The sequence below is a fragment of the Equus quagga genome, unplaced genomic scaffold (assembly GCF_021613505.1).
Source record: "Equus quagga isolate Etosha38 unplaced genomic scaffold, UCLA_HA_Equagga_1.0 251_RagTag, whole genome shotgun sequence".
NCBI classification, from domain to species: Eukaryota; Metazoa; Chordata; class Mammalia; order Perissodactyla; family Equidae; genus Equus; species Equus quagga.
This window is the reverse complement of record NW_025799859.1, coordinates 4,057,050-4,077,524: the sequence shown is the minus strand read 5'-3', so window position 1 is coordinate 4,077,524 and position 20,475 is coordinate 4,057,050. Positions and strand designations below refer to the sequence as shown.

The 20,475-nt window shown below is 34.6% G+C and overlaps 1 protein-coding gene across 1 annotated transcript in view; it reads left to right on the top strand.

The window, feature by feature from the left end:
* Positions 1-20,475, top strand: part of LOC124233810 (low-density lipoprotein receptor-related protein 1B-like) — a 792,861-nt gene that overhangs the window by 657,112 nt on the left and 115,274 nt on the right. Inside the window, exons 63-68 of the mRNA XM_046651030.1 lie at positions 2,971-3,100; positions 4,986-5,092; positions 5,434-5,566; positions 12,381-12,503; positions 17,914-18,039; positions 19,026-19,163. Of these exons, the coding sequence (XP_046506986.1) occupies positions 2,971-3,100; positions 4,986-5,092; positions 5,434-5,566; positions 12,381-12,503; positions 17,914-18,039; positions 19,026-19,163 (757 nt within the window). The remainder of the gene's footprint in view (positions 1-2,970; positions 3,101-4,985; positions 5,093-5,433; positions 5,567-12,380; positions 12,504-17,913; positions 18,040-19,025; positions 19,164-20,475) is intronic.

The window sequence follows — 20,475 nt, the reverse complement described above, 5'->3', positions numbered from 1 at the left end:
AATCAAGCACTTCCTTTTCAAAATCTTATTTATGTGAAAGTAGATATCCTTATTAACACTATTTCTCTCATGCCATAAGTTCAGGAACGTAGTTTTTTGATGGCTGAATATATCTACGTTATGCAGACATTTTCATAATGCCCCTAGGGAATAAAATTAACTCTATCAAAGGTAGTCTTTCTCTACATTTACAGATGCTTAGTATAGACTATATGCAATGAAGTGGCTAACACTGTAGGCAGCTGATTTCTATTTTCTTTCTAAAGTCTAGAATGACAGGTTGCATTGACAAAAACAAACAAAGAAGGAAACAAACAAAAACATGAACTGAACAAATGACTGGAGAGCAGAAACACATACAAGATACTCTCATATTAGGAACAAAAAAGAAAATTGTGAGGACAAATTTTTGTATGAACGTGATAATTAATTTGCTAATATGCAGTCAAAACAATAAAAAAAATCCCCCAAACTTGAATCAATGTAATTGCACATCAAGTTAGAGCATACACAGAGGAGAATTATTTAAAGTGACTTTAAAATATAAAATTTGTCCTCTGCATCCAGTACAATATGTTGTAAGAAATGCAAGGGAATCTTAAACTGTATTTATACAGTTATTGTTAATAATAATATTGGCTTTGTTAATTTGAAAATCATACATATTGAGAGTAGGACAGTTCAAATGCTCAATTATGTTAATATTATAAGCATTCAAAAAATTTAAACAAAAGAAAGGAGACACAAATGTAGAAACAAAAAAAGTAAGTAAAAATCTTGCACTATTAAATTCTAAAGAATCAGTATGAGATCTTGATTCATCTTTCACTTTCAAATAAGAAATGATTTTTTGATAATTTTGTTATATTGTTAGTTTTCTGATTCTATTGTTCTTATGTTAAAATAATCCAGAATATAAATAAGTTGGGTGGAGAATGAATGAAACATGAATAGTGAAGCATTGATAACTATTAAACATCCATGCTGGGCATAGGGGGCTCATTATTCTATTCTATTTTTATGTATGTTTGTAAATGTTTAAAATAACAACTAAATACCCTACAAATACATACACACACACACACACACACATAAACACACATATGTATATCAACTATAATGTAATTTGTTGTAAATTGAAATCTGATGATAGAAAAAGTGCCTGGAAGTACCACTTTCTGTATTGTTGTCAATACAGATACACCAATGCTATTGGTTCTTGAGCTGTTCTACTTAAATTTGCCTTATTGCTGAGATTATGTTCATTAATTAATTAACAGTTATGTTCATTAATTCCACAAATATATACTGAGCAGTTGTTACAATCGTGGTACAGTATTAGATATTTGGCTCATAGACAGACATGATCCTTATCCATACAAAGGGACATGATCCTTATCCTTGTGGAGCTTAATTACATGAGATTTTAATTTATATTCCTTGTTTTCCTCATTTACTACTTCATTCATTCATTCAGCAGGTTTTTTTGAATGTTTACTATGTCCCAGGCACAATGCTGAGCATGGGAGTACAGTGGTGAACAGTACATATGAAATCCTTTCTCTTGACCAGTGGATGGGCTATTTCTCCACTATTTTTCACACCATTCACTATTGCATACCTTACCCCCCAAATACACCACATTTATAATTGTCCTTACATATGAAAAGCTTTTTCTTAGGTAGTTACATTTCTGTTAAAACTTCTTCTGTGAAACCTTTCCTAAATACCATAAGAAACCATATCTTTAAAACCATATCTATTTATTTTGACAGTTAATGTATTGTATTGCAATCATTGGTTTAGGTGCTGGCCTTTCCTACCAGTGTATGAGTTTGTCAATTACAGGGAGTAAATCTTAGTTTCCTTGTATTCTTATCGAGGAAACTCTCTGGCAAATGGTAAACCATCAATACTTGGGGAAAGAAGGGAAGAAGAAAATCAATTATATAGCAGGTAGTCTAATTAAACTGCCATCAGTAAAGAGAAAATTACAGGAATTTAGAAAGTAAACTTTCCTTGCTTACATGGGGATGAAACTGGGAAGAAGCAGGGAGTAACAGTTCAACATGCTTCACTCACTGGGAGTTTCACAAGCTGTGAGAGTGTTGCACCTTTTGTAGAAGGAACAGACCAGTACATTTTGGCAGGAATAGAAATTTCTTAACAACAGGAAAACATCGTCCCAGCAGGACATTTCATTGGAACATCTCATTTTATCTAGAGTTGTCAGACCCAAGGAAGGTAAATTTCTGGAAGATCCCTTTCATTGAACTTATATAAAAAATTGAAAGATCCCCAAAGTAAATCTACTATCTTGTTTGACTTACAGAAAAAATCTATATGTGAGCTAGCTGAAATGAAAATTGTGACAGTTCATTTCACAGTTCTTTAGGAACAGATGTCAGAAGACAGAGGATTATGAATAGCGACTAAACTGTAAAGGGACAGATACAGAGGAAAAGAGATGGGGAGAAAGGAAAAGAAAGAACACCAGGGGAAGTTTTGTCAGTGCAGAACAGATTTGCCTGAGGATTCTTGTTTGTTTCACATTCCATCCTCCTACCCTACTCCCAAGGAACTGGATGTATTTGCTTAGAAATAAATTTTTAACTCTTTTATTTCCCCACAATCTTCCTTCTCACCTACAATTATTAAAATTACATTACCATAACTGTCTCTTGAAGAATGATGTACTCAGAGCAATTTAATTAGTATACAGAAGCCGTGGGATTTACATTCTTTTTTCATTTCTCTATTTTATTATAACTCACAGAGACAAATAAAAGTGGAAAATTGTAATAATTATGCTATATAGCAATGGGCTTAAATATGACCATCTGAGCTTCTTGTATGTGGCAGACATGGTATCTACACTTCTAGCTTTCTATGAATAAGGTTTCTAGCTGTCTTTTGGGTTATATTTCTTTAAAAATTTGCTTTTAATTACATCTTTGTTATTTTTGACAGAGAAATTGTGAAACAAGTTGTTCCAAAGATCAGTTCCAGTGCTCCAATGGTCAGTGTATATCAGCAAAATGGAAATGTGATGGCCATGAAGACTGTAAATATGGAGAAGATGAGAAAAACTGTGAGCCAGGTAAAATGATTGAGCTGATATTTAATTTGATATTTTAACTTGATGGAATTTAAATTTAATCAATGATATGCAGAAAACAGTGGCAAATGCATGCACCTATATACTGTTTTTAAAAACAGTCTGAAATATCTGTAGATAAATTAATTGTTGTGCCCTTTATATACTTTGAAAGTGTTTTGGCAAATAAGAGCATTACTATGTTCAGGATCCAAGCATTACTCCCCAAATTTTGATTTTCTGGTTTTTGTATCTTTCCACACCATTTGGAATTGTTTTTCCAAGGCAGAAAAATGAAATTTGTTGAAACTCTAAGTACTATAAAAATCAGGTTTTCAGTTATGGAAATTAAAGTTATGAAACAGAATGTAGTAGTTTCGATGTGATACCAACTGAGAAAAAGCATAAGTGGATCATTTCTATTTACATCTTGGTTCAAAGTCAAAATAAAATTAAGAAGCAAAACCAGAGTATAGGGAAAAAACCACCCAATTTATTCATTTCTATTCCTTAAATATGACTATATAAACATGCTTATTAAAATTTAATTTGTAATCTTAATAATTTTTAATAAAATTGTCTGATAGAAAAAAATTACTGGGCGAAAATCATACTATACCCTACATGTAACCATGAAACCATTACCTTGAGAGTCTAGGCCAGAGTATAAGGCACACACATTACCATATCCTAGTACTGTCCCATGGTCCATGTTGCTAATTGATGACATCTTTTTTTTTTACTGAATCCAGACATGTTCTCAGATCCCTTATTAATACAGATATCTAGGCAAACACTCCAATTAAAAGGAATTAAAACTCAAGGATAAAGCCTTTTAGCATCCCTGGACTAAGCATTTCAGATCACAAAGTCATTATGCTAGTACATTTGGCTACCTAGTGGTCTAATACGAGGCCAAGAATGCCAGAGGTTTGAATGCAAGCACAGCAGACTCAGACCCATAGACAAAGGAAGCTGTCATAATTAGTGTGTCAATTAATTATGTTGGATACTGGTACTAACTTTTTTATTCACATGTTATTTTTATTTTCTGGATCATACAGGAATTCTTCACATTCTATAGACTCTGTTAATTATACATATATTCATGTTTAAAACCTGAAAACAAAAATAATTCTTAAAAGTTATGCAAATATGACATTTATGTTAGCGTAGCCACACAGATATCGTGGGGTCTATGAGACCACGCCAAGGTTGCCACTTTTAGCTTTATACAAGACATATATGAATTAACATTCCCAAGGGTCACTAAATCCTATTACAGTTTTGAAAATAACTTGAGGCTTTTTTCTTTTAAATAATTTAATTTAAAATTATGAAAAATTCATTTAACTCTTCAAAATCAAAGGGATGGAGTATGTAGAGTTTTTTCCCTCTCTTTCTTTAGTCTAGTGAGTTGAATACTTACTGAACAGGTCATTACATCATTGAGGTGTGTTTCATGCAGTCCAATAATATTGTAAAGCTCATTTTAAATGAAGGTTTAATATCAGATATTCAATATAGTTTAAATAATATAAACTATTTTTTTTAAAGATTTTATTTTTTCCTTTTTCTCCCCAAAGCCCCCCGGTACATAGTTGTATATTCTTAGTTGTGGGTCCTTCTAGTTGTGACATGTGGGACGCTGCCTCAGCGTGGCTCGATGAGTAGTGCCATGTCCGGGCCCAGGATTCGAACCAACGAAACACTGGGCTTCCTGCAGCGGAGCGCGCGAACTTAACCACTCAGCCACGGGGCCAGCCCCTAATATAAACTATTTTTATTCCTACTTATGACATTTTTTATATGTTTACCCATGTTTTTATCTATCAAACCAGTCATTCTTTTTACTGAATCTAAATCTCAACTTTATAATTATATTCAGCTTCTCCTACTTGCTCATCAAGTGAATATATATGTGCCAGTGGCGGATGTATTTCAGCATCTTTGAAATGCAATGGAGAATATGATTGTGCTGATGGTTCAGATGAGGTAAAAATCTATCATTTGATTAAATTCTCTGAATTACATTAATTAGGTTTGAGAAAGAAAATGTAATGAGAATAGAATAAAGAGACAGAATCTTGATTCTTAGCATTAAATGTTAGAACAAGTACATTGAACATAATAATTTCAACAAATACTTGAATCTTCCTGCTGTTCATATACCCTTAAACTTCATTGTCATTTGTAAGGGTTATATTCATCAAATCAAAATAAAAGAAAGCCCACAGTGTAATAAATCTCCAGCATTGTCAGCTGCATGTTGACTGTGCCTGTGACTGTATCATTATCATTAATGAAAACTGCAGTGCTCATTTGTGTTTGAACAGATGGACTGTGTGACCGAATGCAAGGAAGATCAGTTTCGATGCAGAAATAAGGCCCACTGTATTCCAATTAGATGGCTGTGTGATGGAATTCATGACTGTGTGGATGGCAGTGATGAAGAGAACTGTGATCGAGGTAAGGTATTTGTGTGTGTGTGTGTGTGTGTTTGTGCGTGTGTGTGTGCACATGTGCCTGTAAATAAGAGAACGGCCATTAAGGGGCTGTGCAGAATATAGAGTGTGCTAGAGGCAGAGGACAGGATCATTACATGATTCTCTTTACTCTTTCTAGTTTCATTACATAATAGCCTGTTCTAAATAAACGAAATCTGAATCATTTTCAGACAGAGTATAATGTCAATCTTTGTATGACAGAGGCAACCAGAATGCAAGTCTTTATTGAGTGCCTACCATGAGCATGTCTTTGGACTAGATGTGGGGTCAGGGGTAGGGATACAAGAAGAATGCAGGGAACACAGCCACTGGAACTATTAGTACAAAAATGTTTTCTGATATGTTTCTCTTCCACATTGCTTTCCTTACTCTGAAAGAATAGAGACAACAGATATACTATATTACACATATTCAAATGCCAGCTCATATATAGGTTGCAGGTTGTGCCCCAAATTTCCTTCTTGCCGTATGGTTGAGAAAATGACCCACATTTTTTTGTCATTCTGGAGGACAACTTTCAGTTTTATAGTATATTGTTTTCCAGCTGTGTGAAAATATTTCCTAACAGATAACGAGTTTTTAGTTGTAAATCACCACATTACAAGCAGCAATTGTTACTACTTTAGAGTTAATGAGATGAAAGCAAAAAGATTACGGGCTGAAGCTTAAAATGACCATAAATCATGTAATTTTTATTGTTTTCATAATGTTAAATATGTTGTTTAAATGCAAAATTTCTTTTAACCTGCTTCCAAAAGTCTCTCAATGGACTTGACATTTCAGAATATTTGGAACATCATCAATAAAGATGATACTAGATATTGACATATGTTGCAAGGCATTTGAACAGGCATGTAGGGTTTCTACAGTTTAAGCGTATCTAAAATATTTGCTTCTATAAATATCTAGTCACTCAAGGAAAAATATCTCCTACTTTCTTTAATATTAGATCAAACCTTTGTGAGTTGCTAATATCTCCATCCCAGATCTGATATAAGTGTTGCTATTTTCAGCAGAAGAAATCCTAGTTTTCATTTGGAATCTGCAGTGCATTATAAAGAGCCATAAAAGGTTAAACTTCCATAAAGCTGTTTCTACTTTTGGTTAAGTTCTCACACTCCTGTAATTGAGCACTGTAGAGATAGCAAACTTTGTGAACATTCTGGCACCAACAACTCTTATATTCAAAGACTTTGGGACAACAATTAAGTTACTTTATTTTTTTCCATTTTCTGGCTAATAAGCTTCATCTTCTCAACTTCAGTCACTGTCACCAGTCTGATTCTTTCTCTCACTGGTTCCGGCCCGGACTCATGCAATACTATCTTATTGGTCTCCAGTACATCCTACTCACTGACTCTTACCAGGTTTATCTTATTTAAATGTAACTCTGATTATGTCAATCTTTACTCAAAGCCTTCCTTCCTGGCTACATACAAATAACTCAACCTGGTAGTCAGGGTGACAAGAGAGTGATCCCATTTTACCTTCCCAGTCATATTCTACTACTCCTTTTTATGTATTATATGTGATGGTCAAACTGGAAGATAATATTCTAGCAATATCCTCTATGCTTTTCAACATCTTTCCTTAATCTTCTGCCCTTTCTACTATCTTAACATAATTGTCAATAAAAACTATATCTATCCTTTCATGTCCATCTCAGTTATTACTGTCCAAATGGCAGTCTTTTTTGAACTTTCCCTAGCAACCCTTTGATTGCGCTCCAGTTGTCAAAAATCTTCCTTCTAATGTAATTACTTCTGTATTATTTGACAAAATTTCCCCTGTTGGAATGTGAGTTTCTTGATGCCAAAAATCAGGGATGCAAACAGAACAAGGAAATACTTTCAGGCAGTGGGATCTTTATGTACAAAGTCACGGAGGTGAGAGATACGTTAACTATTTAGGAACAACAAGTAACTAACGATTCATGCTATAGAACTTGGTTTTAATATTAATCATAATGAGAAGTTTTCCAAGGCTTTTAAGCAGTCTTCAAGTATTAATAAAAAAAGGAGGGGATGATAGGATTTGAACTACATAATAGTACAAAGAATTTACCGAAATGAGAATCAAGAGATTTGGTTTTTTGTCTTCTCTCCATGGGTCTATGAAATTCAGTCACAGTGAGATGTCTCCAAGAACTGTAGAAATATCTGGAAAATGAGTATGTGTGTATGGCAATGGGGGGGAAGTGTTTATGTAAACAATTCCAGGTTAAAAAGTCAAATATTACAGTAAAAAAATTGGACCTTATTGTATTTGAAATCTGAAATGTCTCTCTGACTTACAATGATTCTGCTAAATGTTTAAACTTACTGACTAAAAAGAGTTGAGAGCCTTTAATTCAATCATTTAGATATGTGTCAAAGCTCCTCTCCCCTCTCTACTCATACTTCTAACTTTTCTTGGGTTTCTTTGCTGCTAGGTAATTCAATTCCAATGAAATATCTTGTCGGTTAAAGAATTTGATCCTGGATGGATGTACCTTAAGGCATGACCAAGTTCAGATTTCTAGTATTTAATTTTCTCCCAGGAAGTGGTTTAGGTATTAGATAAGTGTACTTCAAGGCATTGAGGAAATGGAATGCCACAATAAACATCTCTTCCGTTAGTTCTCACTTGCATTCATCTCAAATCTGGACACATGAGCGAACAGGGGCTAAGCATCGTGGTGGGAAGGTAAGACAGCTGCAGGATAAACATGGAACATTTCCCAAGTGAATCAATTTTACTGGTTTACTTTAAAAAGAATAAAACCCAAAATACTATGGAATTAAAAGTAGCATCCACATTTTTAAAGGTAAAACGCATTGCCTCAAGAAAATGGTGTGTGTTTGTTTTCACCTGAGCACCTAAACTTTACTCTTTATAGCAATTTTGGTGGAAAAGATTGAGAGTTATTCCTTTTAGTAATTGTCAGCTCAAAAATATTTAAACTATTTATGAAAATTATAAAATATTATCATATATTAAACTCTCTCTCAACACAAATTAAGAGGAGAGCTCTAGATGCTTATTTTCTGTGATGATGCACCTGTCCACATTTCTCTGAATCTGCCAAGGGCTCAGTGATATTTAAGCATAGGTTATTGTTAATTAATATATACTTTTCTATTTTTCTAATAACCTCATGTGGAGCTGATCAAGAATGTGACTAGGGAACTGGAATTTTAATCCAGCTAATCTCTTTAAATTATACCTTTTCTGTTGTTTATGTGTGCATCATGCCATTTCAAAATAAGCATTTTAACTTAGACTCAGGATGTCATGGTGGCCCCATGATGCATTATTTGAAATGCAAATTCTTTATAGTACAATAGGAAGCCTTTAGTAGGTTATCAAAAAAGCTTTGCCCGTCTGTTTCAATTATGATTTCATTTATGTTTCTTCTTCTTAATAAAAATAGTGGCATGTCTAACACTCTTATGGGGAAAATTATAATGTTGTCCAATGCAATACCTTAGGGAACTCATTTTTTCTTTTAACAAGACTGATGTGCTACAAATAGGGTTTTCTAAAATAATTAGAGGATGTCAAGCATTCACAAATTTTTTTTGAATTTAATCCATTGTAAAATGGAACATGCAATGTGATTTGGTTATTAGAATCTTTGTTCTGAGATAATACAACTCTACTTTATTCTATGGATTTTGATATTGATTTAAGCCAACACTCACTGCACACCAATATTCATATCTGAAGTTTCTTTAATACCAAAGACTGAGCATGTTATCTTTTTTATTGTTTTCAGGCAGAGAATTGTTAAATGGTCATATATTTTCTTGCATGCGTTTTGATGATTGAGATTACTTTTAGAATTAGTGCATTTTAGAGCTGAACATCGAAGAAGTTTGAGAGAAAGCTGCATCCCAATGCCAGATATTGTACTGTGAGAAGTCTCACACGGTGATATTCACCTTGAAGGACTCACCAAGAACTTGCTTTTATGTGTCTTAGAGTTTGTTAGTCATCAGAAATGCCGATGTAACTATACTGGTTCTGCTAAGTATTTTTGTAGCAGCTCACAGAACTGCTCTGAATGACGTAAAAGAAATTCTTGGTCTCAGCTTCAGCTATCACTCAAGATTCTAAGCAGTCTACCCATATTTCCATGATCATCTCTCTCAACCATTAACCATATCAGATTTTTTAAAAGTTGACTTTTTTCCTCCTTTCTACTTCACTGAAATAATAAAAATTGTTTTTTTTTTTAACATCTGGCCATCAAATTAACAAAGCTACCTGTTGCTGTGCCTAGGCTTTCCTCCTTTCTTCCTCTTAAAATGAAAGTTTTGTCTTACCTACAGTCTAAGGACAATCCTTTTATTTTGCTTTAGATCTCAAATCCTTCACACTTTCTGGATTCTCGAGGAATTCATTATATCAATTACCTTTTCTTTTTCCTGTACCCTAACTTTACTATGTACTGAATTAGTTTTGGAAGCACTTAAATATGTGTTAAGCTATCTCTTTTTCTCCGTACAAACAACTAGGCTCTTTTATTCACGCACTTCCTTCTCTGTCCCTCCCCTTTAAAACCAAACTTCTAGAAAGAGATAGCTACACTAACTACTACTTCTTCATCTGATGATAAGTTACTACAAACATTTCACTAAACCCACCACTACTTCACTAAACCTACTCTCTTAGCATTATTTAAATGTTAACTACTACCTTCTTGTTAGAAGTCTTCTCAGGTATTTATCCACCCACTCTAATTACTTCCTCTCAGTCTCTTTTGTAGATTCCTCTTCATCCATCCAATCTTTAAATACTGATTTCCTCTGTGTTCTCTTCTAAAGTTCAAATAATAACTATACTCTGGACATTCCAAGCTATACATCTACAGCTCAGAAGCCTACTCTATATTTCAAGAGTTCACAAATTTTTTTTGAATTTAATCCATTGTAAAATGGAACATGCAATGTGATTTGGTTATTAGAATCTTTGTTCTGAGATAATACAACTCTCCTTTATTCTATGGATTTTGATATTGATTTAAGCCAACACTCACAGCACACCAATATTCATATCTGAAGTTTCTTTAATACCAAAGACTGAGCATGTTATCTTTTTTATTGTTTTCAGGCAGAGAATCTGCCATTTATCCACTAGCCTGCTCAAATATCACTACATGGTCATCTTACCAATACGTTAAGTGAATTCTGTCATCATTTCTATTAATCCTGTTCCTCCTGCTGTGTTCTTTTGTTTATTGAACAACACCAATGTTCACCAAATGGTCCAGATAAACCAAAAATTGAGTACTACATTTGACTACTCACTCACCTTTGCCACCCTCCTCTATTTAGCCATCAGATGCTGAGGATTCTACCTCCTGAAGAGCTCTCATATGTAGCTACTCTAAATCAAGCTACTATCAGTTCTCTTCTGGATTTGCCACAACCCCTCTGTAAATTGGTATTTTCCCTCTAGTCATGGCTTTATTCTCGCTGTCTTCATTTCCAAGTTCTCTGTACTGGAGTTAGTGTTATCATTCTAAAATCCAAATCTGATTCTTTCATTTTGTAAGTTAAATCTTTGCTATTGGAAGTGATTATTAGAGATTTGTATGCAAGTCAAAACTCAGAACAAGAAGAGCTGTTTGACTTCACAAACCTAAACTCATTATTCCCTCCAAAGTGCATCCACAAGTTGATCAATGCTTCTTCTTCCATATTTTCTAGGCTTGCAAGGATGAGCTCTATCACTCCCCAGCCCCATGTTTTAATGAATATATCCATTTTTAAATATGTTTACACTGTCAATCATCAAATCTAGCCAATGTAGAAACCGTATTTCTTACCTTGTCTATGAGATTTAAATAGGTAGTGTAATTCTCTGAAAGAAATCTTATTTATCTTAATTCTAAATTTGCATCAAGTTTCTTTGTGTTCTTTCCCCAAGTACTGCTTGTAAATATAACCTTATAAATCACTTTAATCATACCTTTTTTGTAACGTATGAAGACATCGAATCCCAGAGAAATTAATAGACTTGTCCAAAGCAAAGCAAAGCAAGTTCCACTATATATTGATACATATCTAAACATTTAACCAAAGTTTATTAGTACTTTGAGTCCTTTCTATGTGGTAGGTGTACTTCTTTTTAAGTTAGAATATTCCTGCATTTTTTATGCTTTCTACTTAATTGTGAAAAGAGGATAAATGCAACCATTTAAAAAATACAAAAAAAATAGTGTACCCTATTGCACAATTTTTATAAGGATAACTGTAAAAATTCAGCACATCACCAACTTCTTAATTCTGTTATAAAATGAATTTTTTCTCTGTGACTGAAAAAAATTTTCACTGTTTGTTCTCAATTTTCAGTGATTTAGTTTGTCAGTTTTCAGATACAGCTAAATTATCTAATATTTTTTAGAGTGCCTTTTCTCTCCAGAAAAACACAATGTTTAATAGTGAAAATGAATACTATTTAAAATCTAAGTTTCTGTACATTCAGTAAGATGAAAATTATGTGAAGTGGAAGGTAATTTAGATTTGAGAAAACTTTCTTCTATCATCTTATCAGTAGTCTCCAAAGAAAATATGATACATATGAGGGTAATATCAGATTGTTTTGAAAAGTAAACCATGAATATCTTTTTGAAAAAAGTTTGGATGTTACCTGTCCTTAGTATTATACAGGAAAAAAAAAATAAGACTCAAGAAACTAGATACTGTGCTGAGAAGTAGAAGAATGTGTGCTCTGCTGTCTGGCATTAATTATGCTGAATCTCTATTTCTCTTTTTTGTTTTAAAATAAAGGAGGAAATATATGTCGAGCGGATGAGTTCCTTTGCAATAATTCCCTTTGCAAACTGCATTTCTGGGTTTGTGATGGAGAAGACGACTGTGGAGACAACTCTGATGAAGCCCCTGATATGTGTGGTATGGCATTTCACGTGGCTCTAGGGTGTACTTTCATCTCCTGATCTAATGCACCGGCGTGAATCAATAAAGTGGTGAGGTGAACCACAAATTCTACCATCCTGGGGTTAGGTAGATAAAGTGTAACCACAGATACAGCTTTTGTTCAAGTAATAAAGGAGATTACCCTGTTCAAAGTTTATGACTTTATAGAGAGCCCTCCTAAATCTGAACTTGCACATGTCAACACTCTTCAAAAGATAGATTATGGTCTGTCTGCGAGGATTTAGGGCTGTTGACCTTTTGAATTGAGTAAGTTTCATGTAAGGACTTTGGCTTCACACCAAATTGGTGCTTTAGGCTTAAAAAAAAAATTTGATAGATAAGTATATGGAAAGAAATGTGAATAATAAGATCATGTAGTTCCGCAAGTCACCTTCTACTGAGACTGAGGTTGTTTGAAAAGACAGTCTTTGGAGGGTGTTATCTGTAGGTACAACTGATGAGAGATATAACTAAGTTTCATTTTCAGTTCATATACAGAATCTTACAGAGGTGACTCTAGAGAACCACCGGAGATTATTTTTTTCTGAATCATAATTCATGAAGAAATATGAGTTTATCTGCCACTATTAAACCAGAAACTATTCTTTTTATAAACAGTGTTTTTTCTATTCTCTACTCCAGCACAAAACTAGTGAGTGGAATAGGACATGTTTGGTAACTAATTAACCATAGGGAGCTCCGGAGACACTCCCCAGGACCACTTACAGAGCGAGGAAGTGATTCTCGGTGACACGCCACACAGCCACTGGAAAACTTGTAAAATACATCCAGTTTGATTATCTGAATGTTTCTGCATTCCCGTCAGTCATCAGAATCAATATTGAGTCAAGCTATTATGTGCCAGAAGACTATGGGATTAAAAAAAATGAACAGCACATGGTTCTCTTTGACAAGGAGATCTTATTCTGCTTGGACAAATAGTAATTTCCATCCACGGTATTTCAGGCAATGCTAGAATTAAGTAAAAGGTACAGACAAGAGAGAGGGGAATAAGATGAAATCTGCCTAACAGGGAATTCAGAAAGCTACAATTTTGAAAGATCTAGACTAAAAGGCACCATAGACGTAGTGAATGGCATGAGAAAAAGATCATTCACTAAATTAATAAATATTTATTAAACTAGAGACCATGATTATTTTGGGGAATATGATGCTGAGAGAAACAAACATGGACCCTGACTTCACAGAGCTGAGAATCTAGTAGAAGAGTGGAAGAGTGATACGAATGATCACGAAAATATATAGTCACAAACTATGGTACATGCACTGAATAAAAAATATAGTAAGTTATAAAAGTATAGAAAAGTAGATTTTATTTAATCTTGGGTTATGGGAAATAACATTTGAGTTGAGGCTTGAGAAATATATAGCTGCCATGTAGGTGGTAGGTGAAAGGAATGGTGGAGGTGGACGCTGCAACATTTTAGGCAAAGGAGTTGATGTAGAAAAGCCCTGAGGCAGAGCAAACCATAGCTTTCTGGAGGAACTGAAAGATCCACGTGCCTGGAGAGTAGAGCAAGTTAGCTATTGGTTTAGGATGAAACCGAGGAGTCAGGAGAGATATCTGGAACCTTGTGAGTCTTAGTAGGGATTTTAAAATTTAGACTGACAGCAATTAAACATACTAAAGGGTTTTAAGCAGAGGAGGCACATGGTCATATTTACATATTACGAATATTGGATATAGAAGGCAAGGCTAGTTAAGACAGTTGCAGTGTTCCAGGCAAGCTATGCTGTTAGCTTGGATTAAGATAATGACAGTACATGATGGCAAAGTATATACAGATTTGAAGGTGATTTAAAAGGCAAAATAAATTGGATTAAATAATGGACTGGATGTAGTGGGTGAAAGAAAAGAAGTTGCCAAGTATAATTTATAGGATGTTTTTGCTTGCACATTTGAACAGATGAGGAACGTAGGAAGAAGAACAATTTTGCAGGTAAAGATTAGAAGCCTGGTTTGAGTTGCGTTTGAGGAGACATTCAAATAGAGATTTCAAGTAAGCGTTAGATTGGTTTGATTCCAGAGCTTAAAGAGTTGGTCTAGAGTTATAAATTTGAAAGTCAACATAAAATACAGTAATAAATATTACAGAACTTGTAAGATTTAGGCTGGGAGGGAGTAGAGCATAAGACAAGAAGAGGATTAAAATAGAATATTGAGGGACACTAAACACTAAATAAATATAAGTAACCAGAAGAGACTCAAACGAGTGACCACAAAAGAATTAGGGGGGAAAAAAGTATGGCAAAAGAAATACCAAGGTAATACAATGTTCCTAGAAAGATGGAATGGTTCCTGAAGAGGCAAGGGGAAAATGAGTTTCAAAGCAGGTGAAGAAATTAGTTTTAGATAAGGGTGGTGACCCTTTCTCTGTTATTGAAATATATTGAAATGAGTTGATAGACTATATGTAGATGCAGATGGATGTGCAATTATTTAATAAAATTCCAATCTTTTTATTTTTACTTTTTTGTGTGTATGAGGAAGATTGGTTCTGAGCTAAAATCTGTTTCCAGTCTTCCTCTTTTTGCTTGAGAAAGACTGTCACTGAGGCAACATTTATGCCAATCTTCGTCTATTTTATGTGGGATGCTGCCACAGCATGACTTGACGTGTGGTTCTAGGTCTACAGCCGGGATCCAAACCCAGGAACCCCCGGCCGCTGAAGCGGAGTGCATGAACTTAACCACTACGCTACTGTGCCAGCCCCTATTTTTACTTTTTTATGTGTGCAATAGAAAACATGGTCATATATAGAATGTAGAAGGTTGGTGTTGTAGGGATGTTTGAAAAAAATGCAGATTTTAATCATTATTACAAAGGGTAAGAAAGTGATAGTGGCTAGATCTCTCTCTATATATAGAATTTCCAAATAGTGTTCAGGCCCCATCTGGCATTGATAAATATTCATATTTCTGGTATGAGTTGGACTTGCGGTATGATCATGTGCAACATTCATGGGCTTTCCGGATGCAGACATTGGAATAGCAGATGGTTTTGTTCATCTAGGTTTGGGGTTTTGCTAAATAAGTAAGAAGAAAAGAGAAAAGGGCCAGAGAATCCAAATTATTTGGTGAAAGTGAATTTCTAAAAGAGTGCTTAGAACGGTGTCCAATATATAATAGGTTACCAATAAATATTTATTGAATGAGTAAATTAAAAGATGAAACATGGAATCTAATGTCAACAGAGAGAGAAGTAAACACAAAAAGTTGTTGGTGAATAGGAAAAAAATAGACCTATCAATGGGCTAAACTTTTAGCTAAAGCTAAAGAAAGGTCTTATTCAGATTGGTTGAATTAAAAAGTTGGAAAAGTAGGAGATTGTGGTCAGAATTTAGAGCATTCAAATTAGTGGCTTTGTAAATGAAGCAATCATAGGAAATAGCAAATCCAGATGCACCCATGTGTATCAGCTAGTGTTCTTATCTGCAAGCAACAGGAAGTGTCATTAGCTGAATGAAGAAGAAAATTTTGTTGAAATTTACCAATGTTCACAACCTTCCAGTAGAGTGGGTGGTGTAGGTGAATTAGTGTAAAAGGACATTGGGTCTGAGAAACTCAAGGAGCTAAGAGGTGTGGTTATTGTTTGGTTTGCTCAAGTGGATGTTGAAGCCATCTAGGATGCTGGAATGAATTTGGAGAGAAATAGCTATGAGGGAAGGTGCTGCAGTCTTTAGTGAATTGGTGAGGCGGTAATGTTTACAAAGTTGATGAGAAAATAGCAATAAGGAAGAGGTATAATCAAATGCCTGGCCCTCAAAATAGCATTTTTGGTTTTAGTTTATTTAAAAACATAGAATGTGAAGATTTGGTCCTGAAGTTCTGGGAGCTGTAATAGGAAACTAAGATCTCTTCAGACATGAGATAACATGAGGTTTGAGCAATTTAACAGACGTTCCTAAAAGATCTAAAGGGGAGGAACTGTGCTTGGAGTGAGAACCAGATTTCAATTAAAACAAGGAGTTCAGGCCAGAAGGAATCTGGCAGATTTAAGGAGGTAGTAAAGTGGTATTGCTAGAATATTGAGAGTGACAAGGGATGAGTCTGTAGGAGTGGCATGGACAAGGTAATGATGTCTATTATGCCATGTAAGGTATCTTGAATTTTATTCTGAAAATGGTGGATAACTACAGAAGAGATGGTCAGATTAATGTCTTAGGTGGATTGTTCTTGTGGCTTTGGAGGATCTTAGGTTGGGCAATGAAACTGAGAGATTTAGGATTCTATAGCATTCATCTCTGTAAAAGATAATGAAGACCTGAGCTATTGTGATTGTAACTGGTATGTATGGAGACAAGAGCGCAAGTTTGGGGATGCTATCAACTGGACCTGACTAATAACAGTTGAAGGTCAATGATAGGGATGCATTTAGAAGAATTCCAGACTTGTGGCTATGATCTGCCCCTCCCTGAACTATGGAGATAAGACAAAGCTTATGTTTGAGAAGGGATTCATGGGGAAAATGGTAAAGAATTGAGCTTAGAATTTGTTGAATTTGAAATTCCTGAGATGTTGTCCTATAATTAATTGTGAGATGATAGAATTAGCAAATTGAAACAAGATATAGTGTCAAGTAAGTCCATGAGAATCTCTAAGCAGAGAATTCAAGAGTGAGAACATCAGAGACCAATACCAGCCCCTTGAAGTTTTCCACATGTGAGCATGAAGAATCATTGGAGATGTTTGCTACTTTAGCAGTGGATGTCTTCAGATTCGATGGTGATGGAAAGCACAACTGTAAAATTCCCTGGTTTTCATTGTTATCTCTTTAAATCTCACATACATACACATAGACATACACAAACATTAAAAACGAATAGCTCAGATGACCTTATTTGCCTTAGATATGTATCTACACATTTGTTTACAAAGACAGAGAATAAGAAATATAGCTATAGTATTTGGGGGACTTTTTTTTCACTGGATGAATTATTTTCAATTTGGGGCCTGCAACATATGCTTGCTCAAGCTCTATTCTGTGTGAAATTGCTCTTTCAGGTAGCTAAGTGTCCTGTCATGTTGTATAAAACACAGGCATAAATTAATTTGGCACACCAGGTAAAGTCAGCTAAAATAAGGCATCTGGAAAGGAGACCATGAAGTTTGGCTCTTTTTCTTACTTCATTCAACATTTCAACAATACACTGTTTTCTGCAGTTAGTATAAATAACTAGAATCATAGATTCTATTATCACACATTTTTCTAGTATCTAAATCTAGGCAATTTCCACAGAAAAAGATATTCAGAAAACCCAGATTATGGATTTGAAAAGAAAGAAAGAAAAAGGAAGACAAAAAAGGATCGTTCTTCATATGTCAGTGTACTCAAAGGAGCTGCTTTGGTTTTTCTTTTTTTCAGTCAAATTTCTTTGCCCACCCACAAGACCTCACAGATGCAGAAATAACAGAATATGCCTGCAGCCTGAGCAAATGTGCAATGGGATTGATGACTGTGGGGACAACTCAGATGAAGATCACTGTGGTGGTAAATCCATTTAATGTGAAATCACTGATTCAGTGACAGCTACAAGACAATATGATTTTAGAGCTCAAAAACTAAAAAAATATATTGTCCATGTGACAAGTCTGAGGGTATTTTTTTCAGGCACTTGATCTTCTGACAGGGTACGAAAATAATCCGCTAACATTTCATTTGCATAATAGAGCTGTGCAGCTTTATCCAGAATCTCTACTAGTCTGTAAATCTCTGTTGATTATAGGCACTTTATTCTAGAAAATACTGCATGAGAGAAACAACATAGTGGTTTAAAAATGTTCTCTGTTAAATAGCTCCTGGAAGGGAGAGGACTTATATAGATTATACATATGGGTACCCAATCCCTTTTTTACAATTCCGAAATTAACAAAACTCTTAAAATTGAAGGATTTACTAAAGTATGTGGCAAAATCATTTGGTGACAAACCCTGACTTGAACTGACCCGAGGCGGTTTGTATTACTTTTCTTTTGTGTGTGTGTGTGTAAGATTGGCCCTGAGCTAGCATCTGTTGCTAATCTTCCTCTTTTTGCTTGAGGAAGATTGTTGCTGAGCTAACATCTGTGCCAATCTTCCTCTACTTTATGAGGAATGCTGCCACAGCGTGGCTTGATGAGCAGTGCTAGGTCCATGCCCAGGACCCAAAACTGTGAATCCCAGGCTGCTGAAGCAGAGCATATGAACTTTAACCACTACACCACCAGACTGGCCCCTACATTGTTTTTTAAAAAATCCCACTTAGAGGGAATATTCAAACATTTTTCTCTGGAAATACGGTGTTGTTTATTATAGGATAAATATATTGTTATTTTTCTAAAAATCCAAAATTTAAGAACTTTTTTAATTTGTCCCCAAGAGCGTCAAGTAAAGGATTGTGGACCCATGCTTTTAATAGCATTTAGTAAAATCTTGAACCAGTTCAATAACTTTGTTTTGATTCTGTGAAGCACTAAGTATTTTTTAATGACTCTATAGGTAAGCTTCCATATAAAGCAAGACCTTGTAAAAAAGATGAGTTTGCTTGCAGTAATAGAAAATGTATCCCCATGGACCTGCAGTGTGATCAACTTGATGACTGTGGAGATGGTTCAGATGAACAAGGCTGCAGAATAAGTGAGTTTATTTCCTGTTAAACAAGGTGCAGCGACACATAGTCCAGTTTCTGCTTCCACGTGACAAATTTTCTTTACTGCTGTGAGAAACGATTACTTTTCAAAATGTGCTTAAGTAATACCTTGTTTTTAAGCCTTTGCCAAAGCAACTTCAGAACATCACTTAAATTACTATCAGGAAGTGTGAGGTAGGAAAGGGTGATTTTGCAATGAGTACCATTCAGCTACTCTTGTTAGCTGAAGCTGAAAACTCAGTGTCCAAGTACCAACTTTGATGTCAACAAAGAAACCTATATCCCTTAATATTTTATTTTATAAAATATAAATTTAGCATTCTTTGAATTTTACAAACAGTGATATTTGGTTGAAAGATGGTAAATGTCAATAATTTATTCAGTGTTGTAAAATTTTAATCTATTGCTGAGTTATTCTTAAAGAAGACATCATTATTTTATTCATGAAGAGTGCTTTGATACTTGCATTATTAGACCTTAATTGTTAATAATTTTGTGTTTAATGCTTGATATGTGATTTTCCACATTAAGAAAAGTAATTAAACTTATGACCCTACATTCAGATTACTTATAAAAGTCACAAAATAATTCCTTCTTTTAGGTCTTTTGTTTTTTCTCATTTATTCATCTAAGTTGTTCCTCACTGGATAATGGAGAAATACTCACCAGGATATGGCCCCATATGTCTTAACCATGGTATAGTTCCACTGCCGTATTTTAGTTAATTATAAAATATTCAAGAGTCAGTGAGAACTAATAATGGTTACAATTCTGATCATTAAAGTTCTCTTATTTCTGAATAATTTGATTTGTTTAAGTAAAATAGAATTAATTCAATGTTACCTCTTTAACAATATCCCTCTCATTTATTTGCATTCTAAAATGTTTTGCTAAATGAGATAAAGCGATGAAATTGCAGCTACTATGCTGGAAATTACAAATATCACATCGTCTGCCCTAACTTGTGTTGCAGCCCATGACCATTGGGGCATGTTACACACTTGAATGTTGCTTCTCCCATGTATATCCAGCCTAAAAAAGTTTGAGAACTGATGATTCAGCATATTTGCTTGATAACATGGTAGTACCCTTGATTGAGTTCCTGAATACTAAGTTTAGGTTAGCAATAAATGCCCACATCTCTGTGTAGCTTCTAGGAAATGTTTTGGTTCTTAGAGAAGGATGTAGTACTCATACTTCCTATCATTGTAAAGATAGCCTGTCGTTAGAACCATTGACTCTTGACTTCCTTTTAGAACATGGTGTAACTCCATAACAGCTGTAAATATCAGCTGTGGG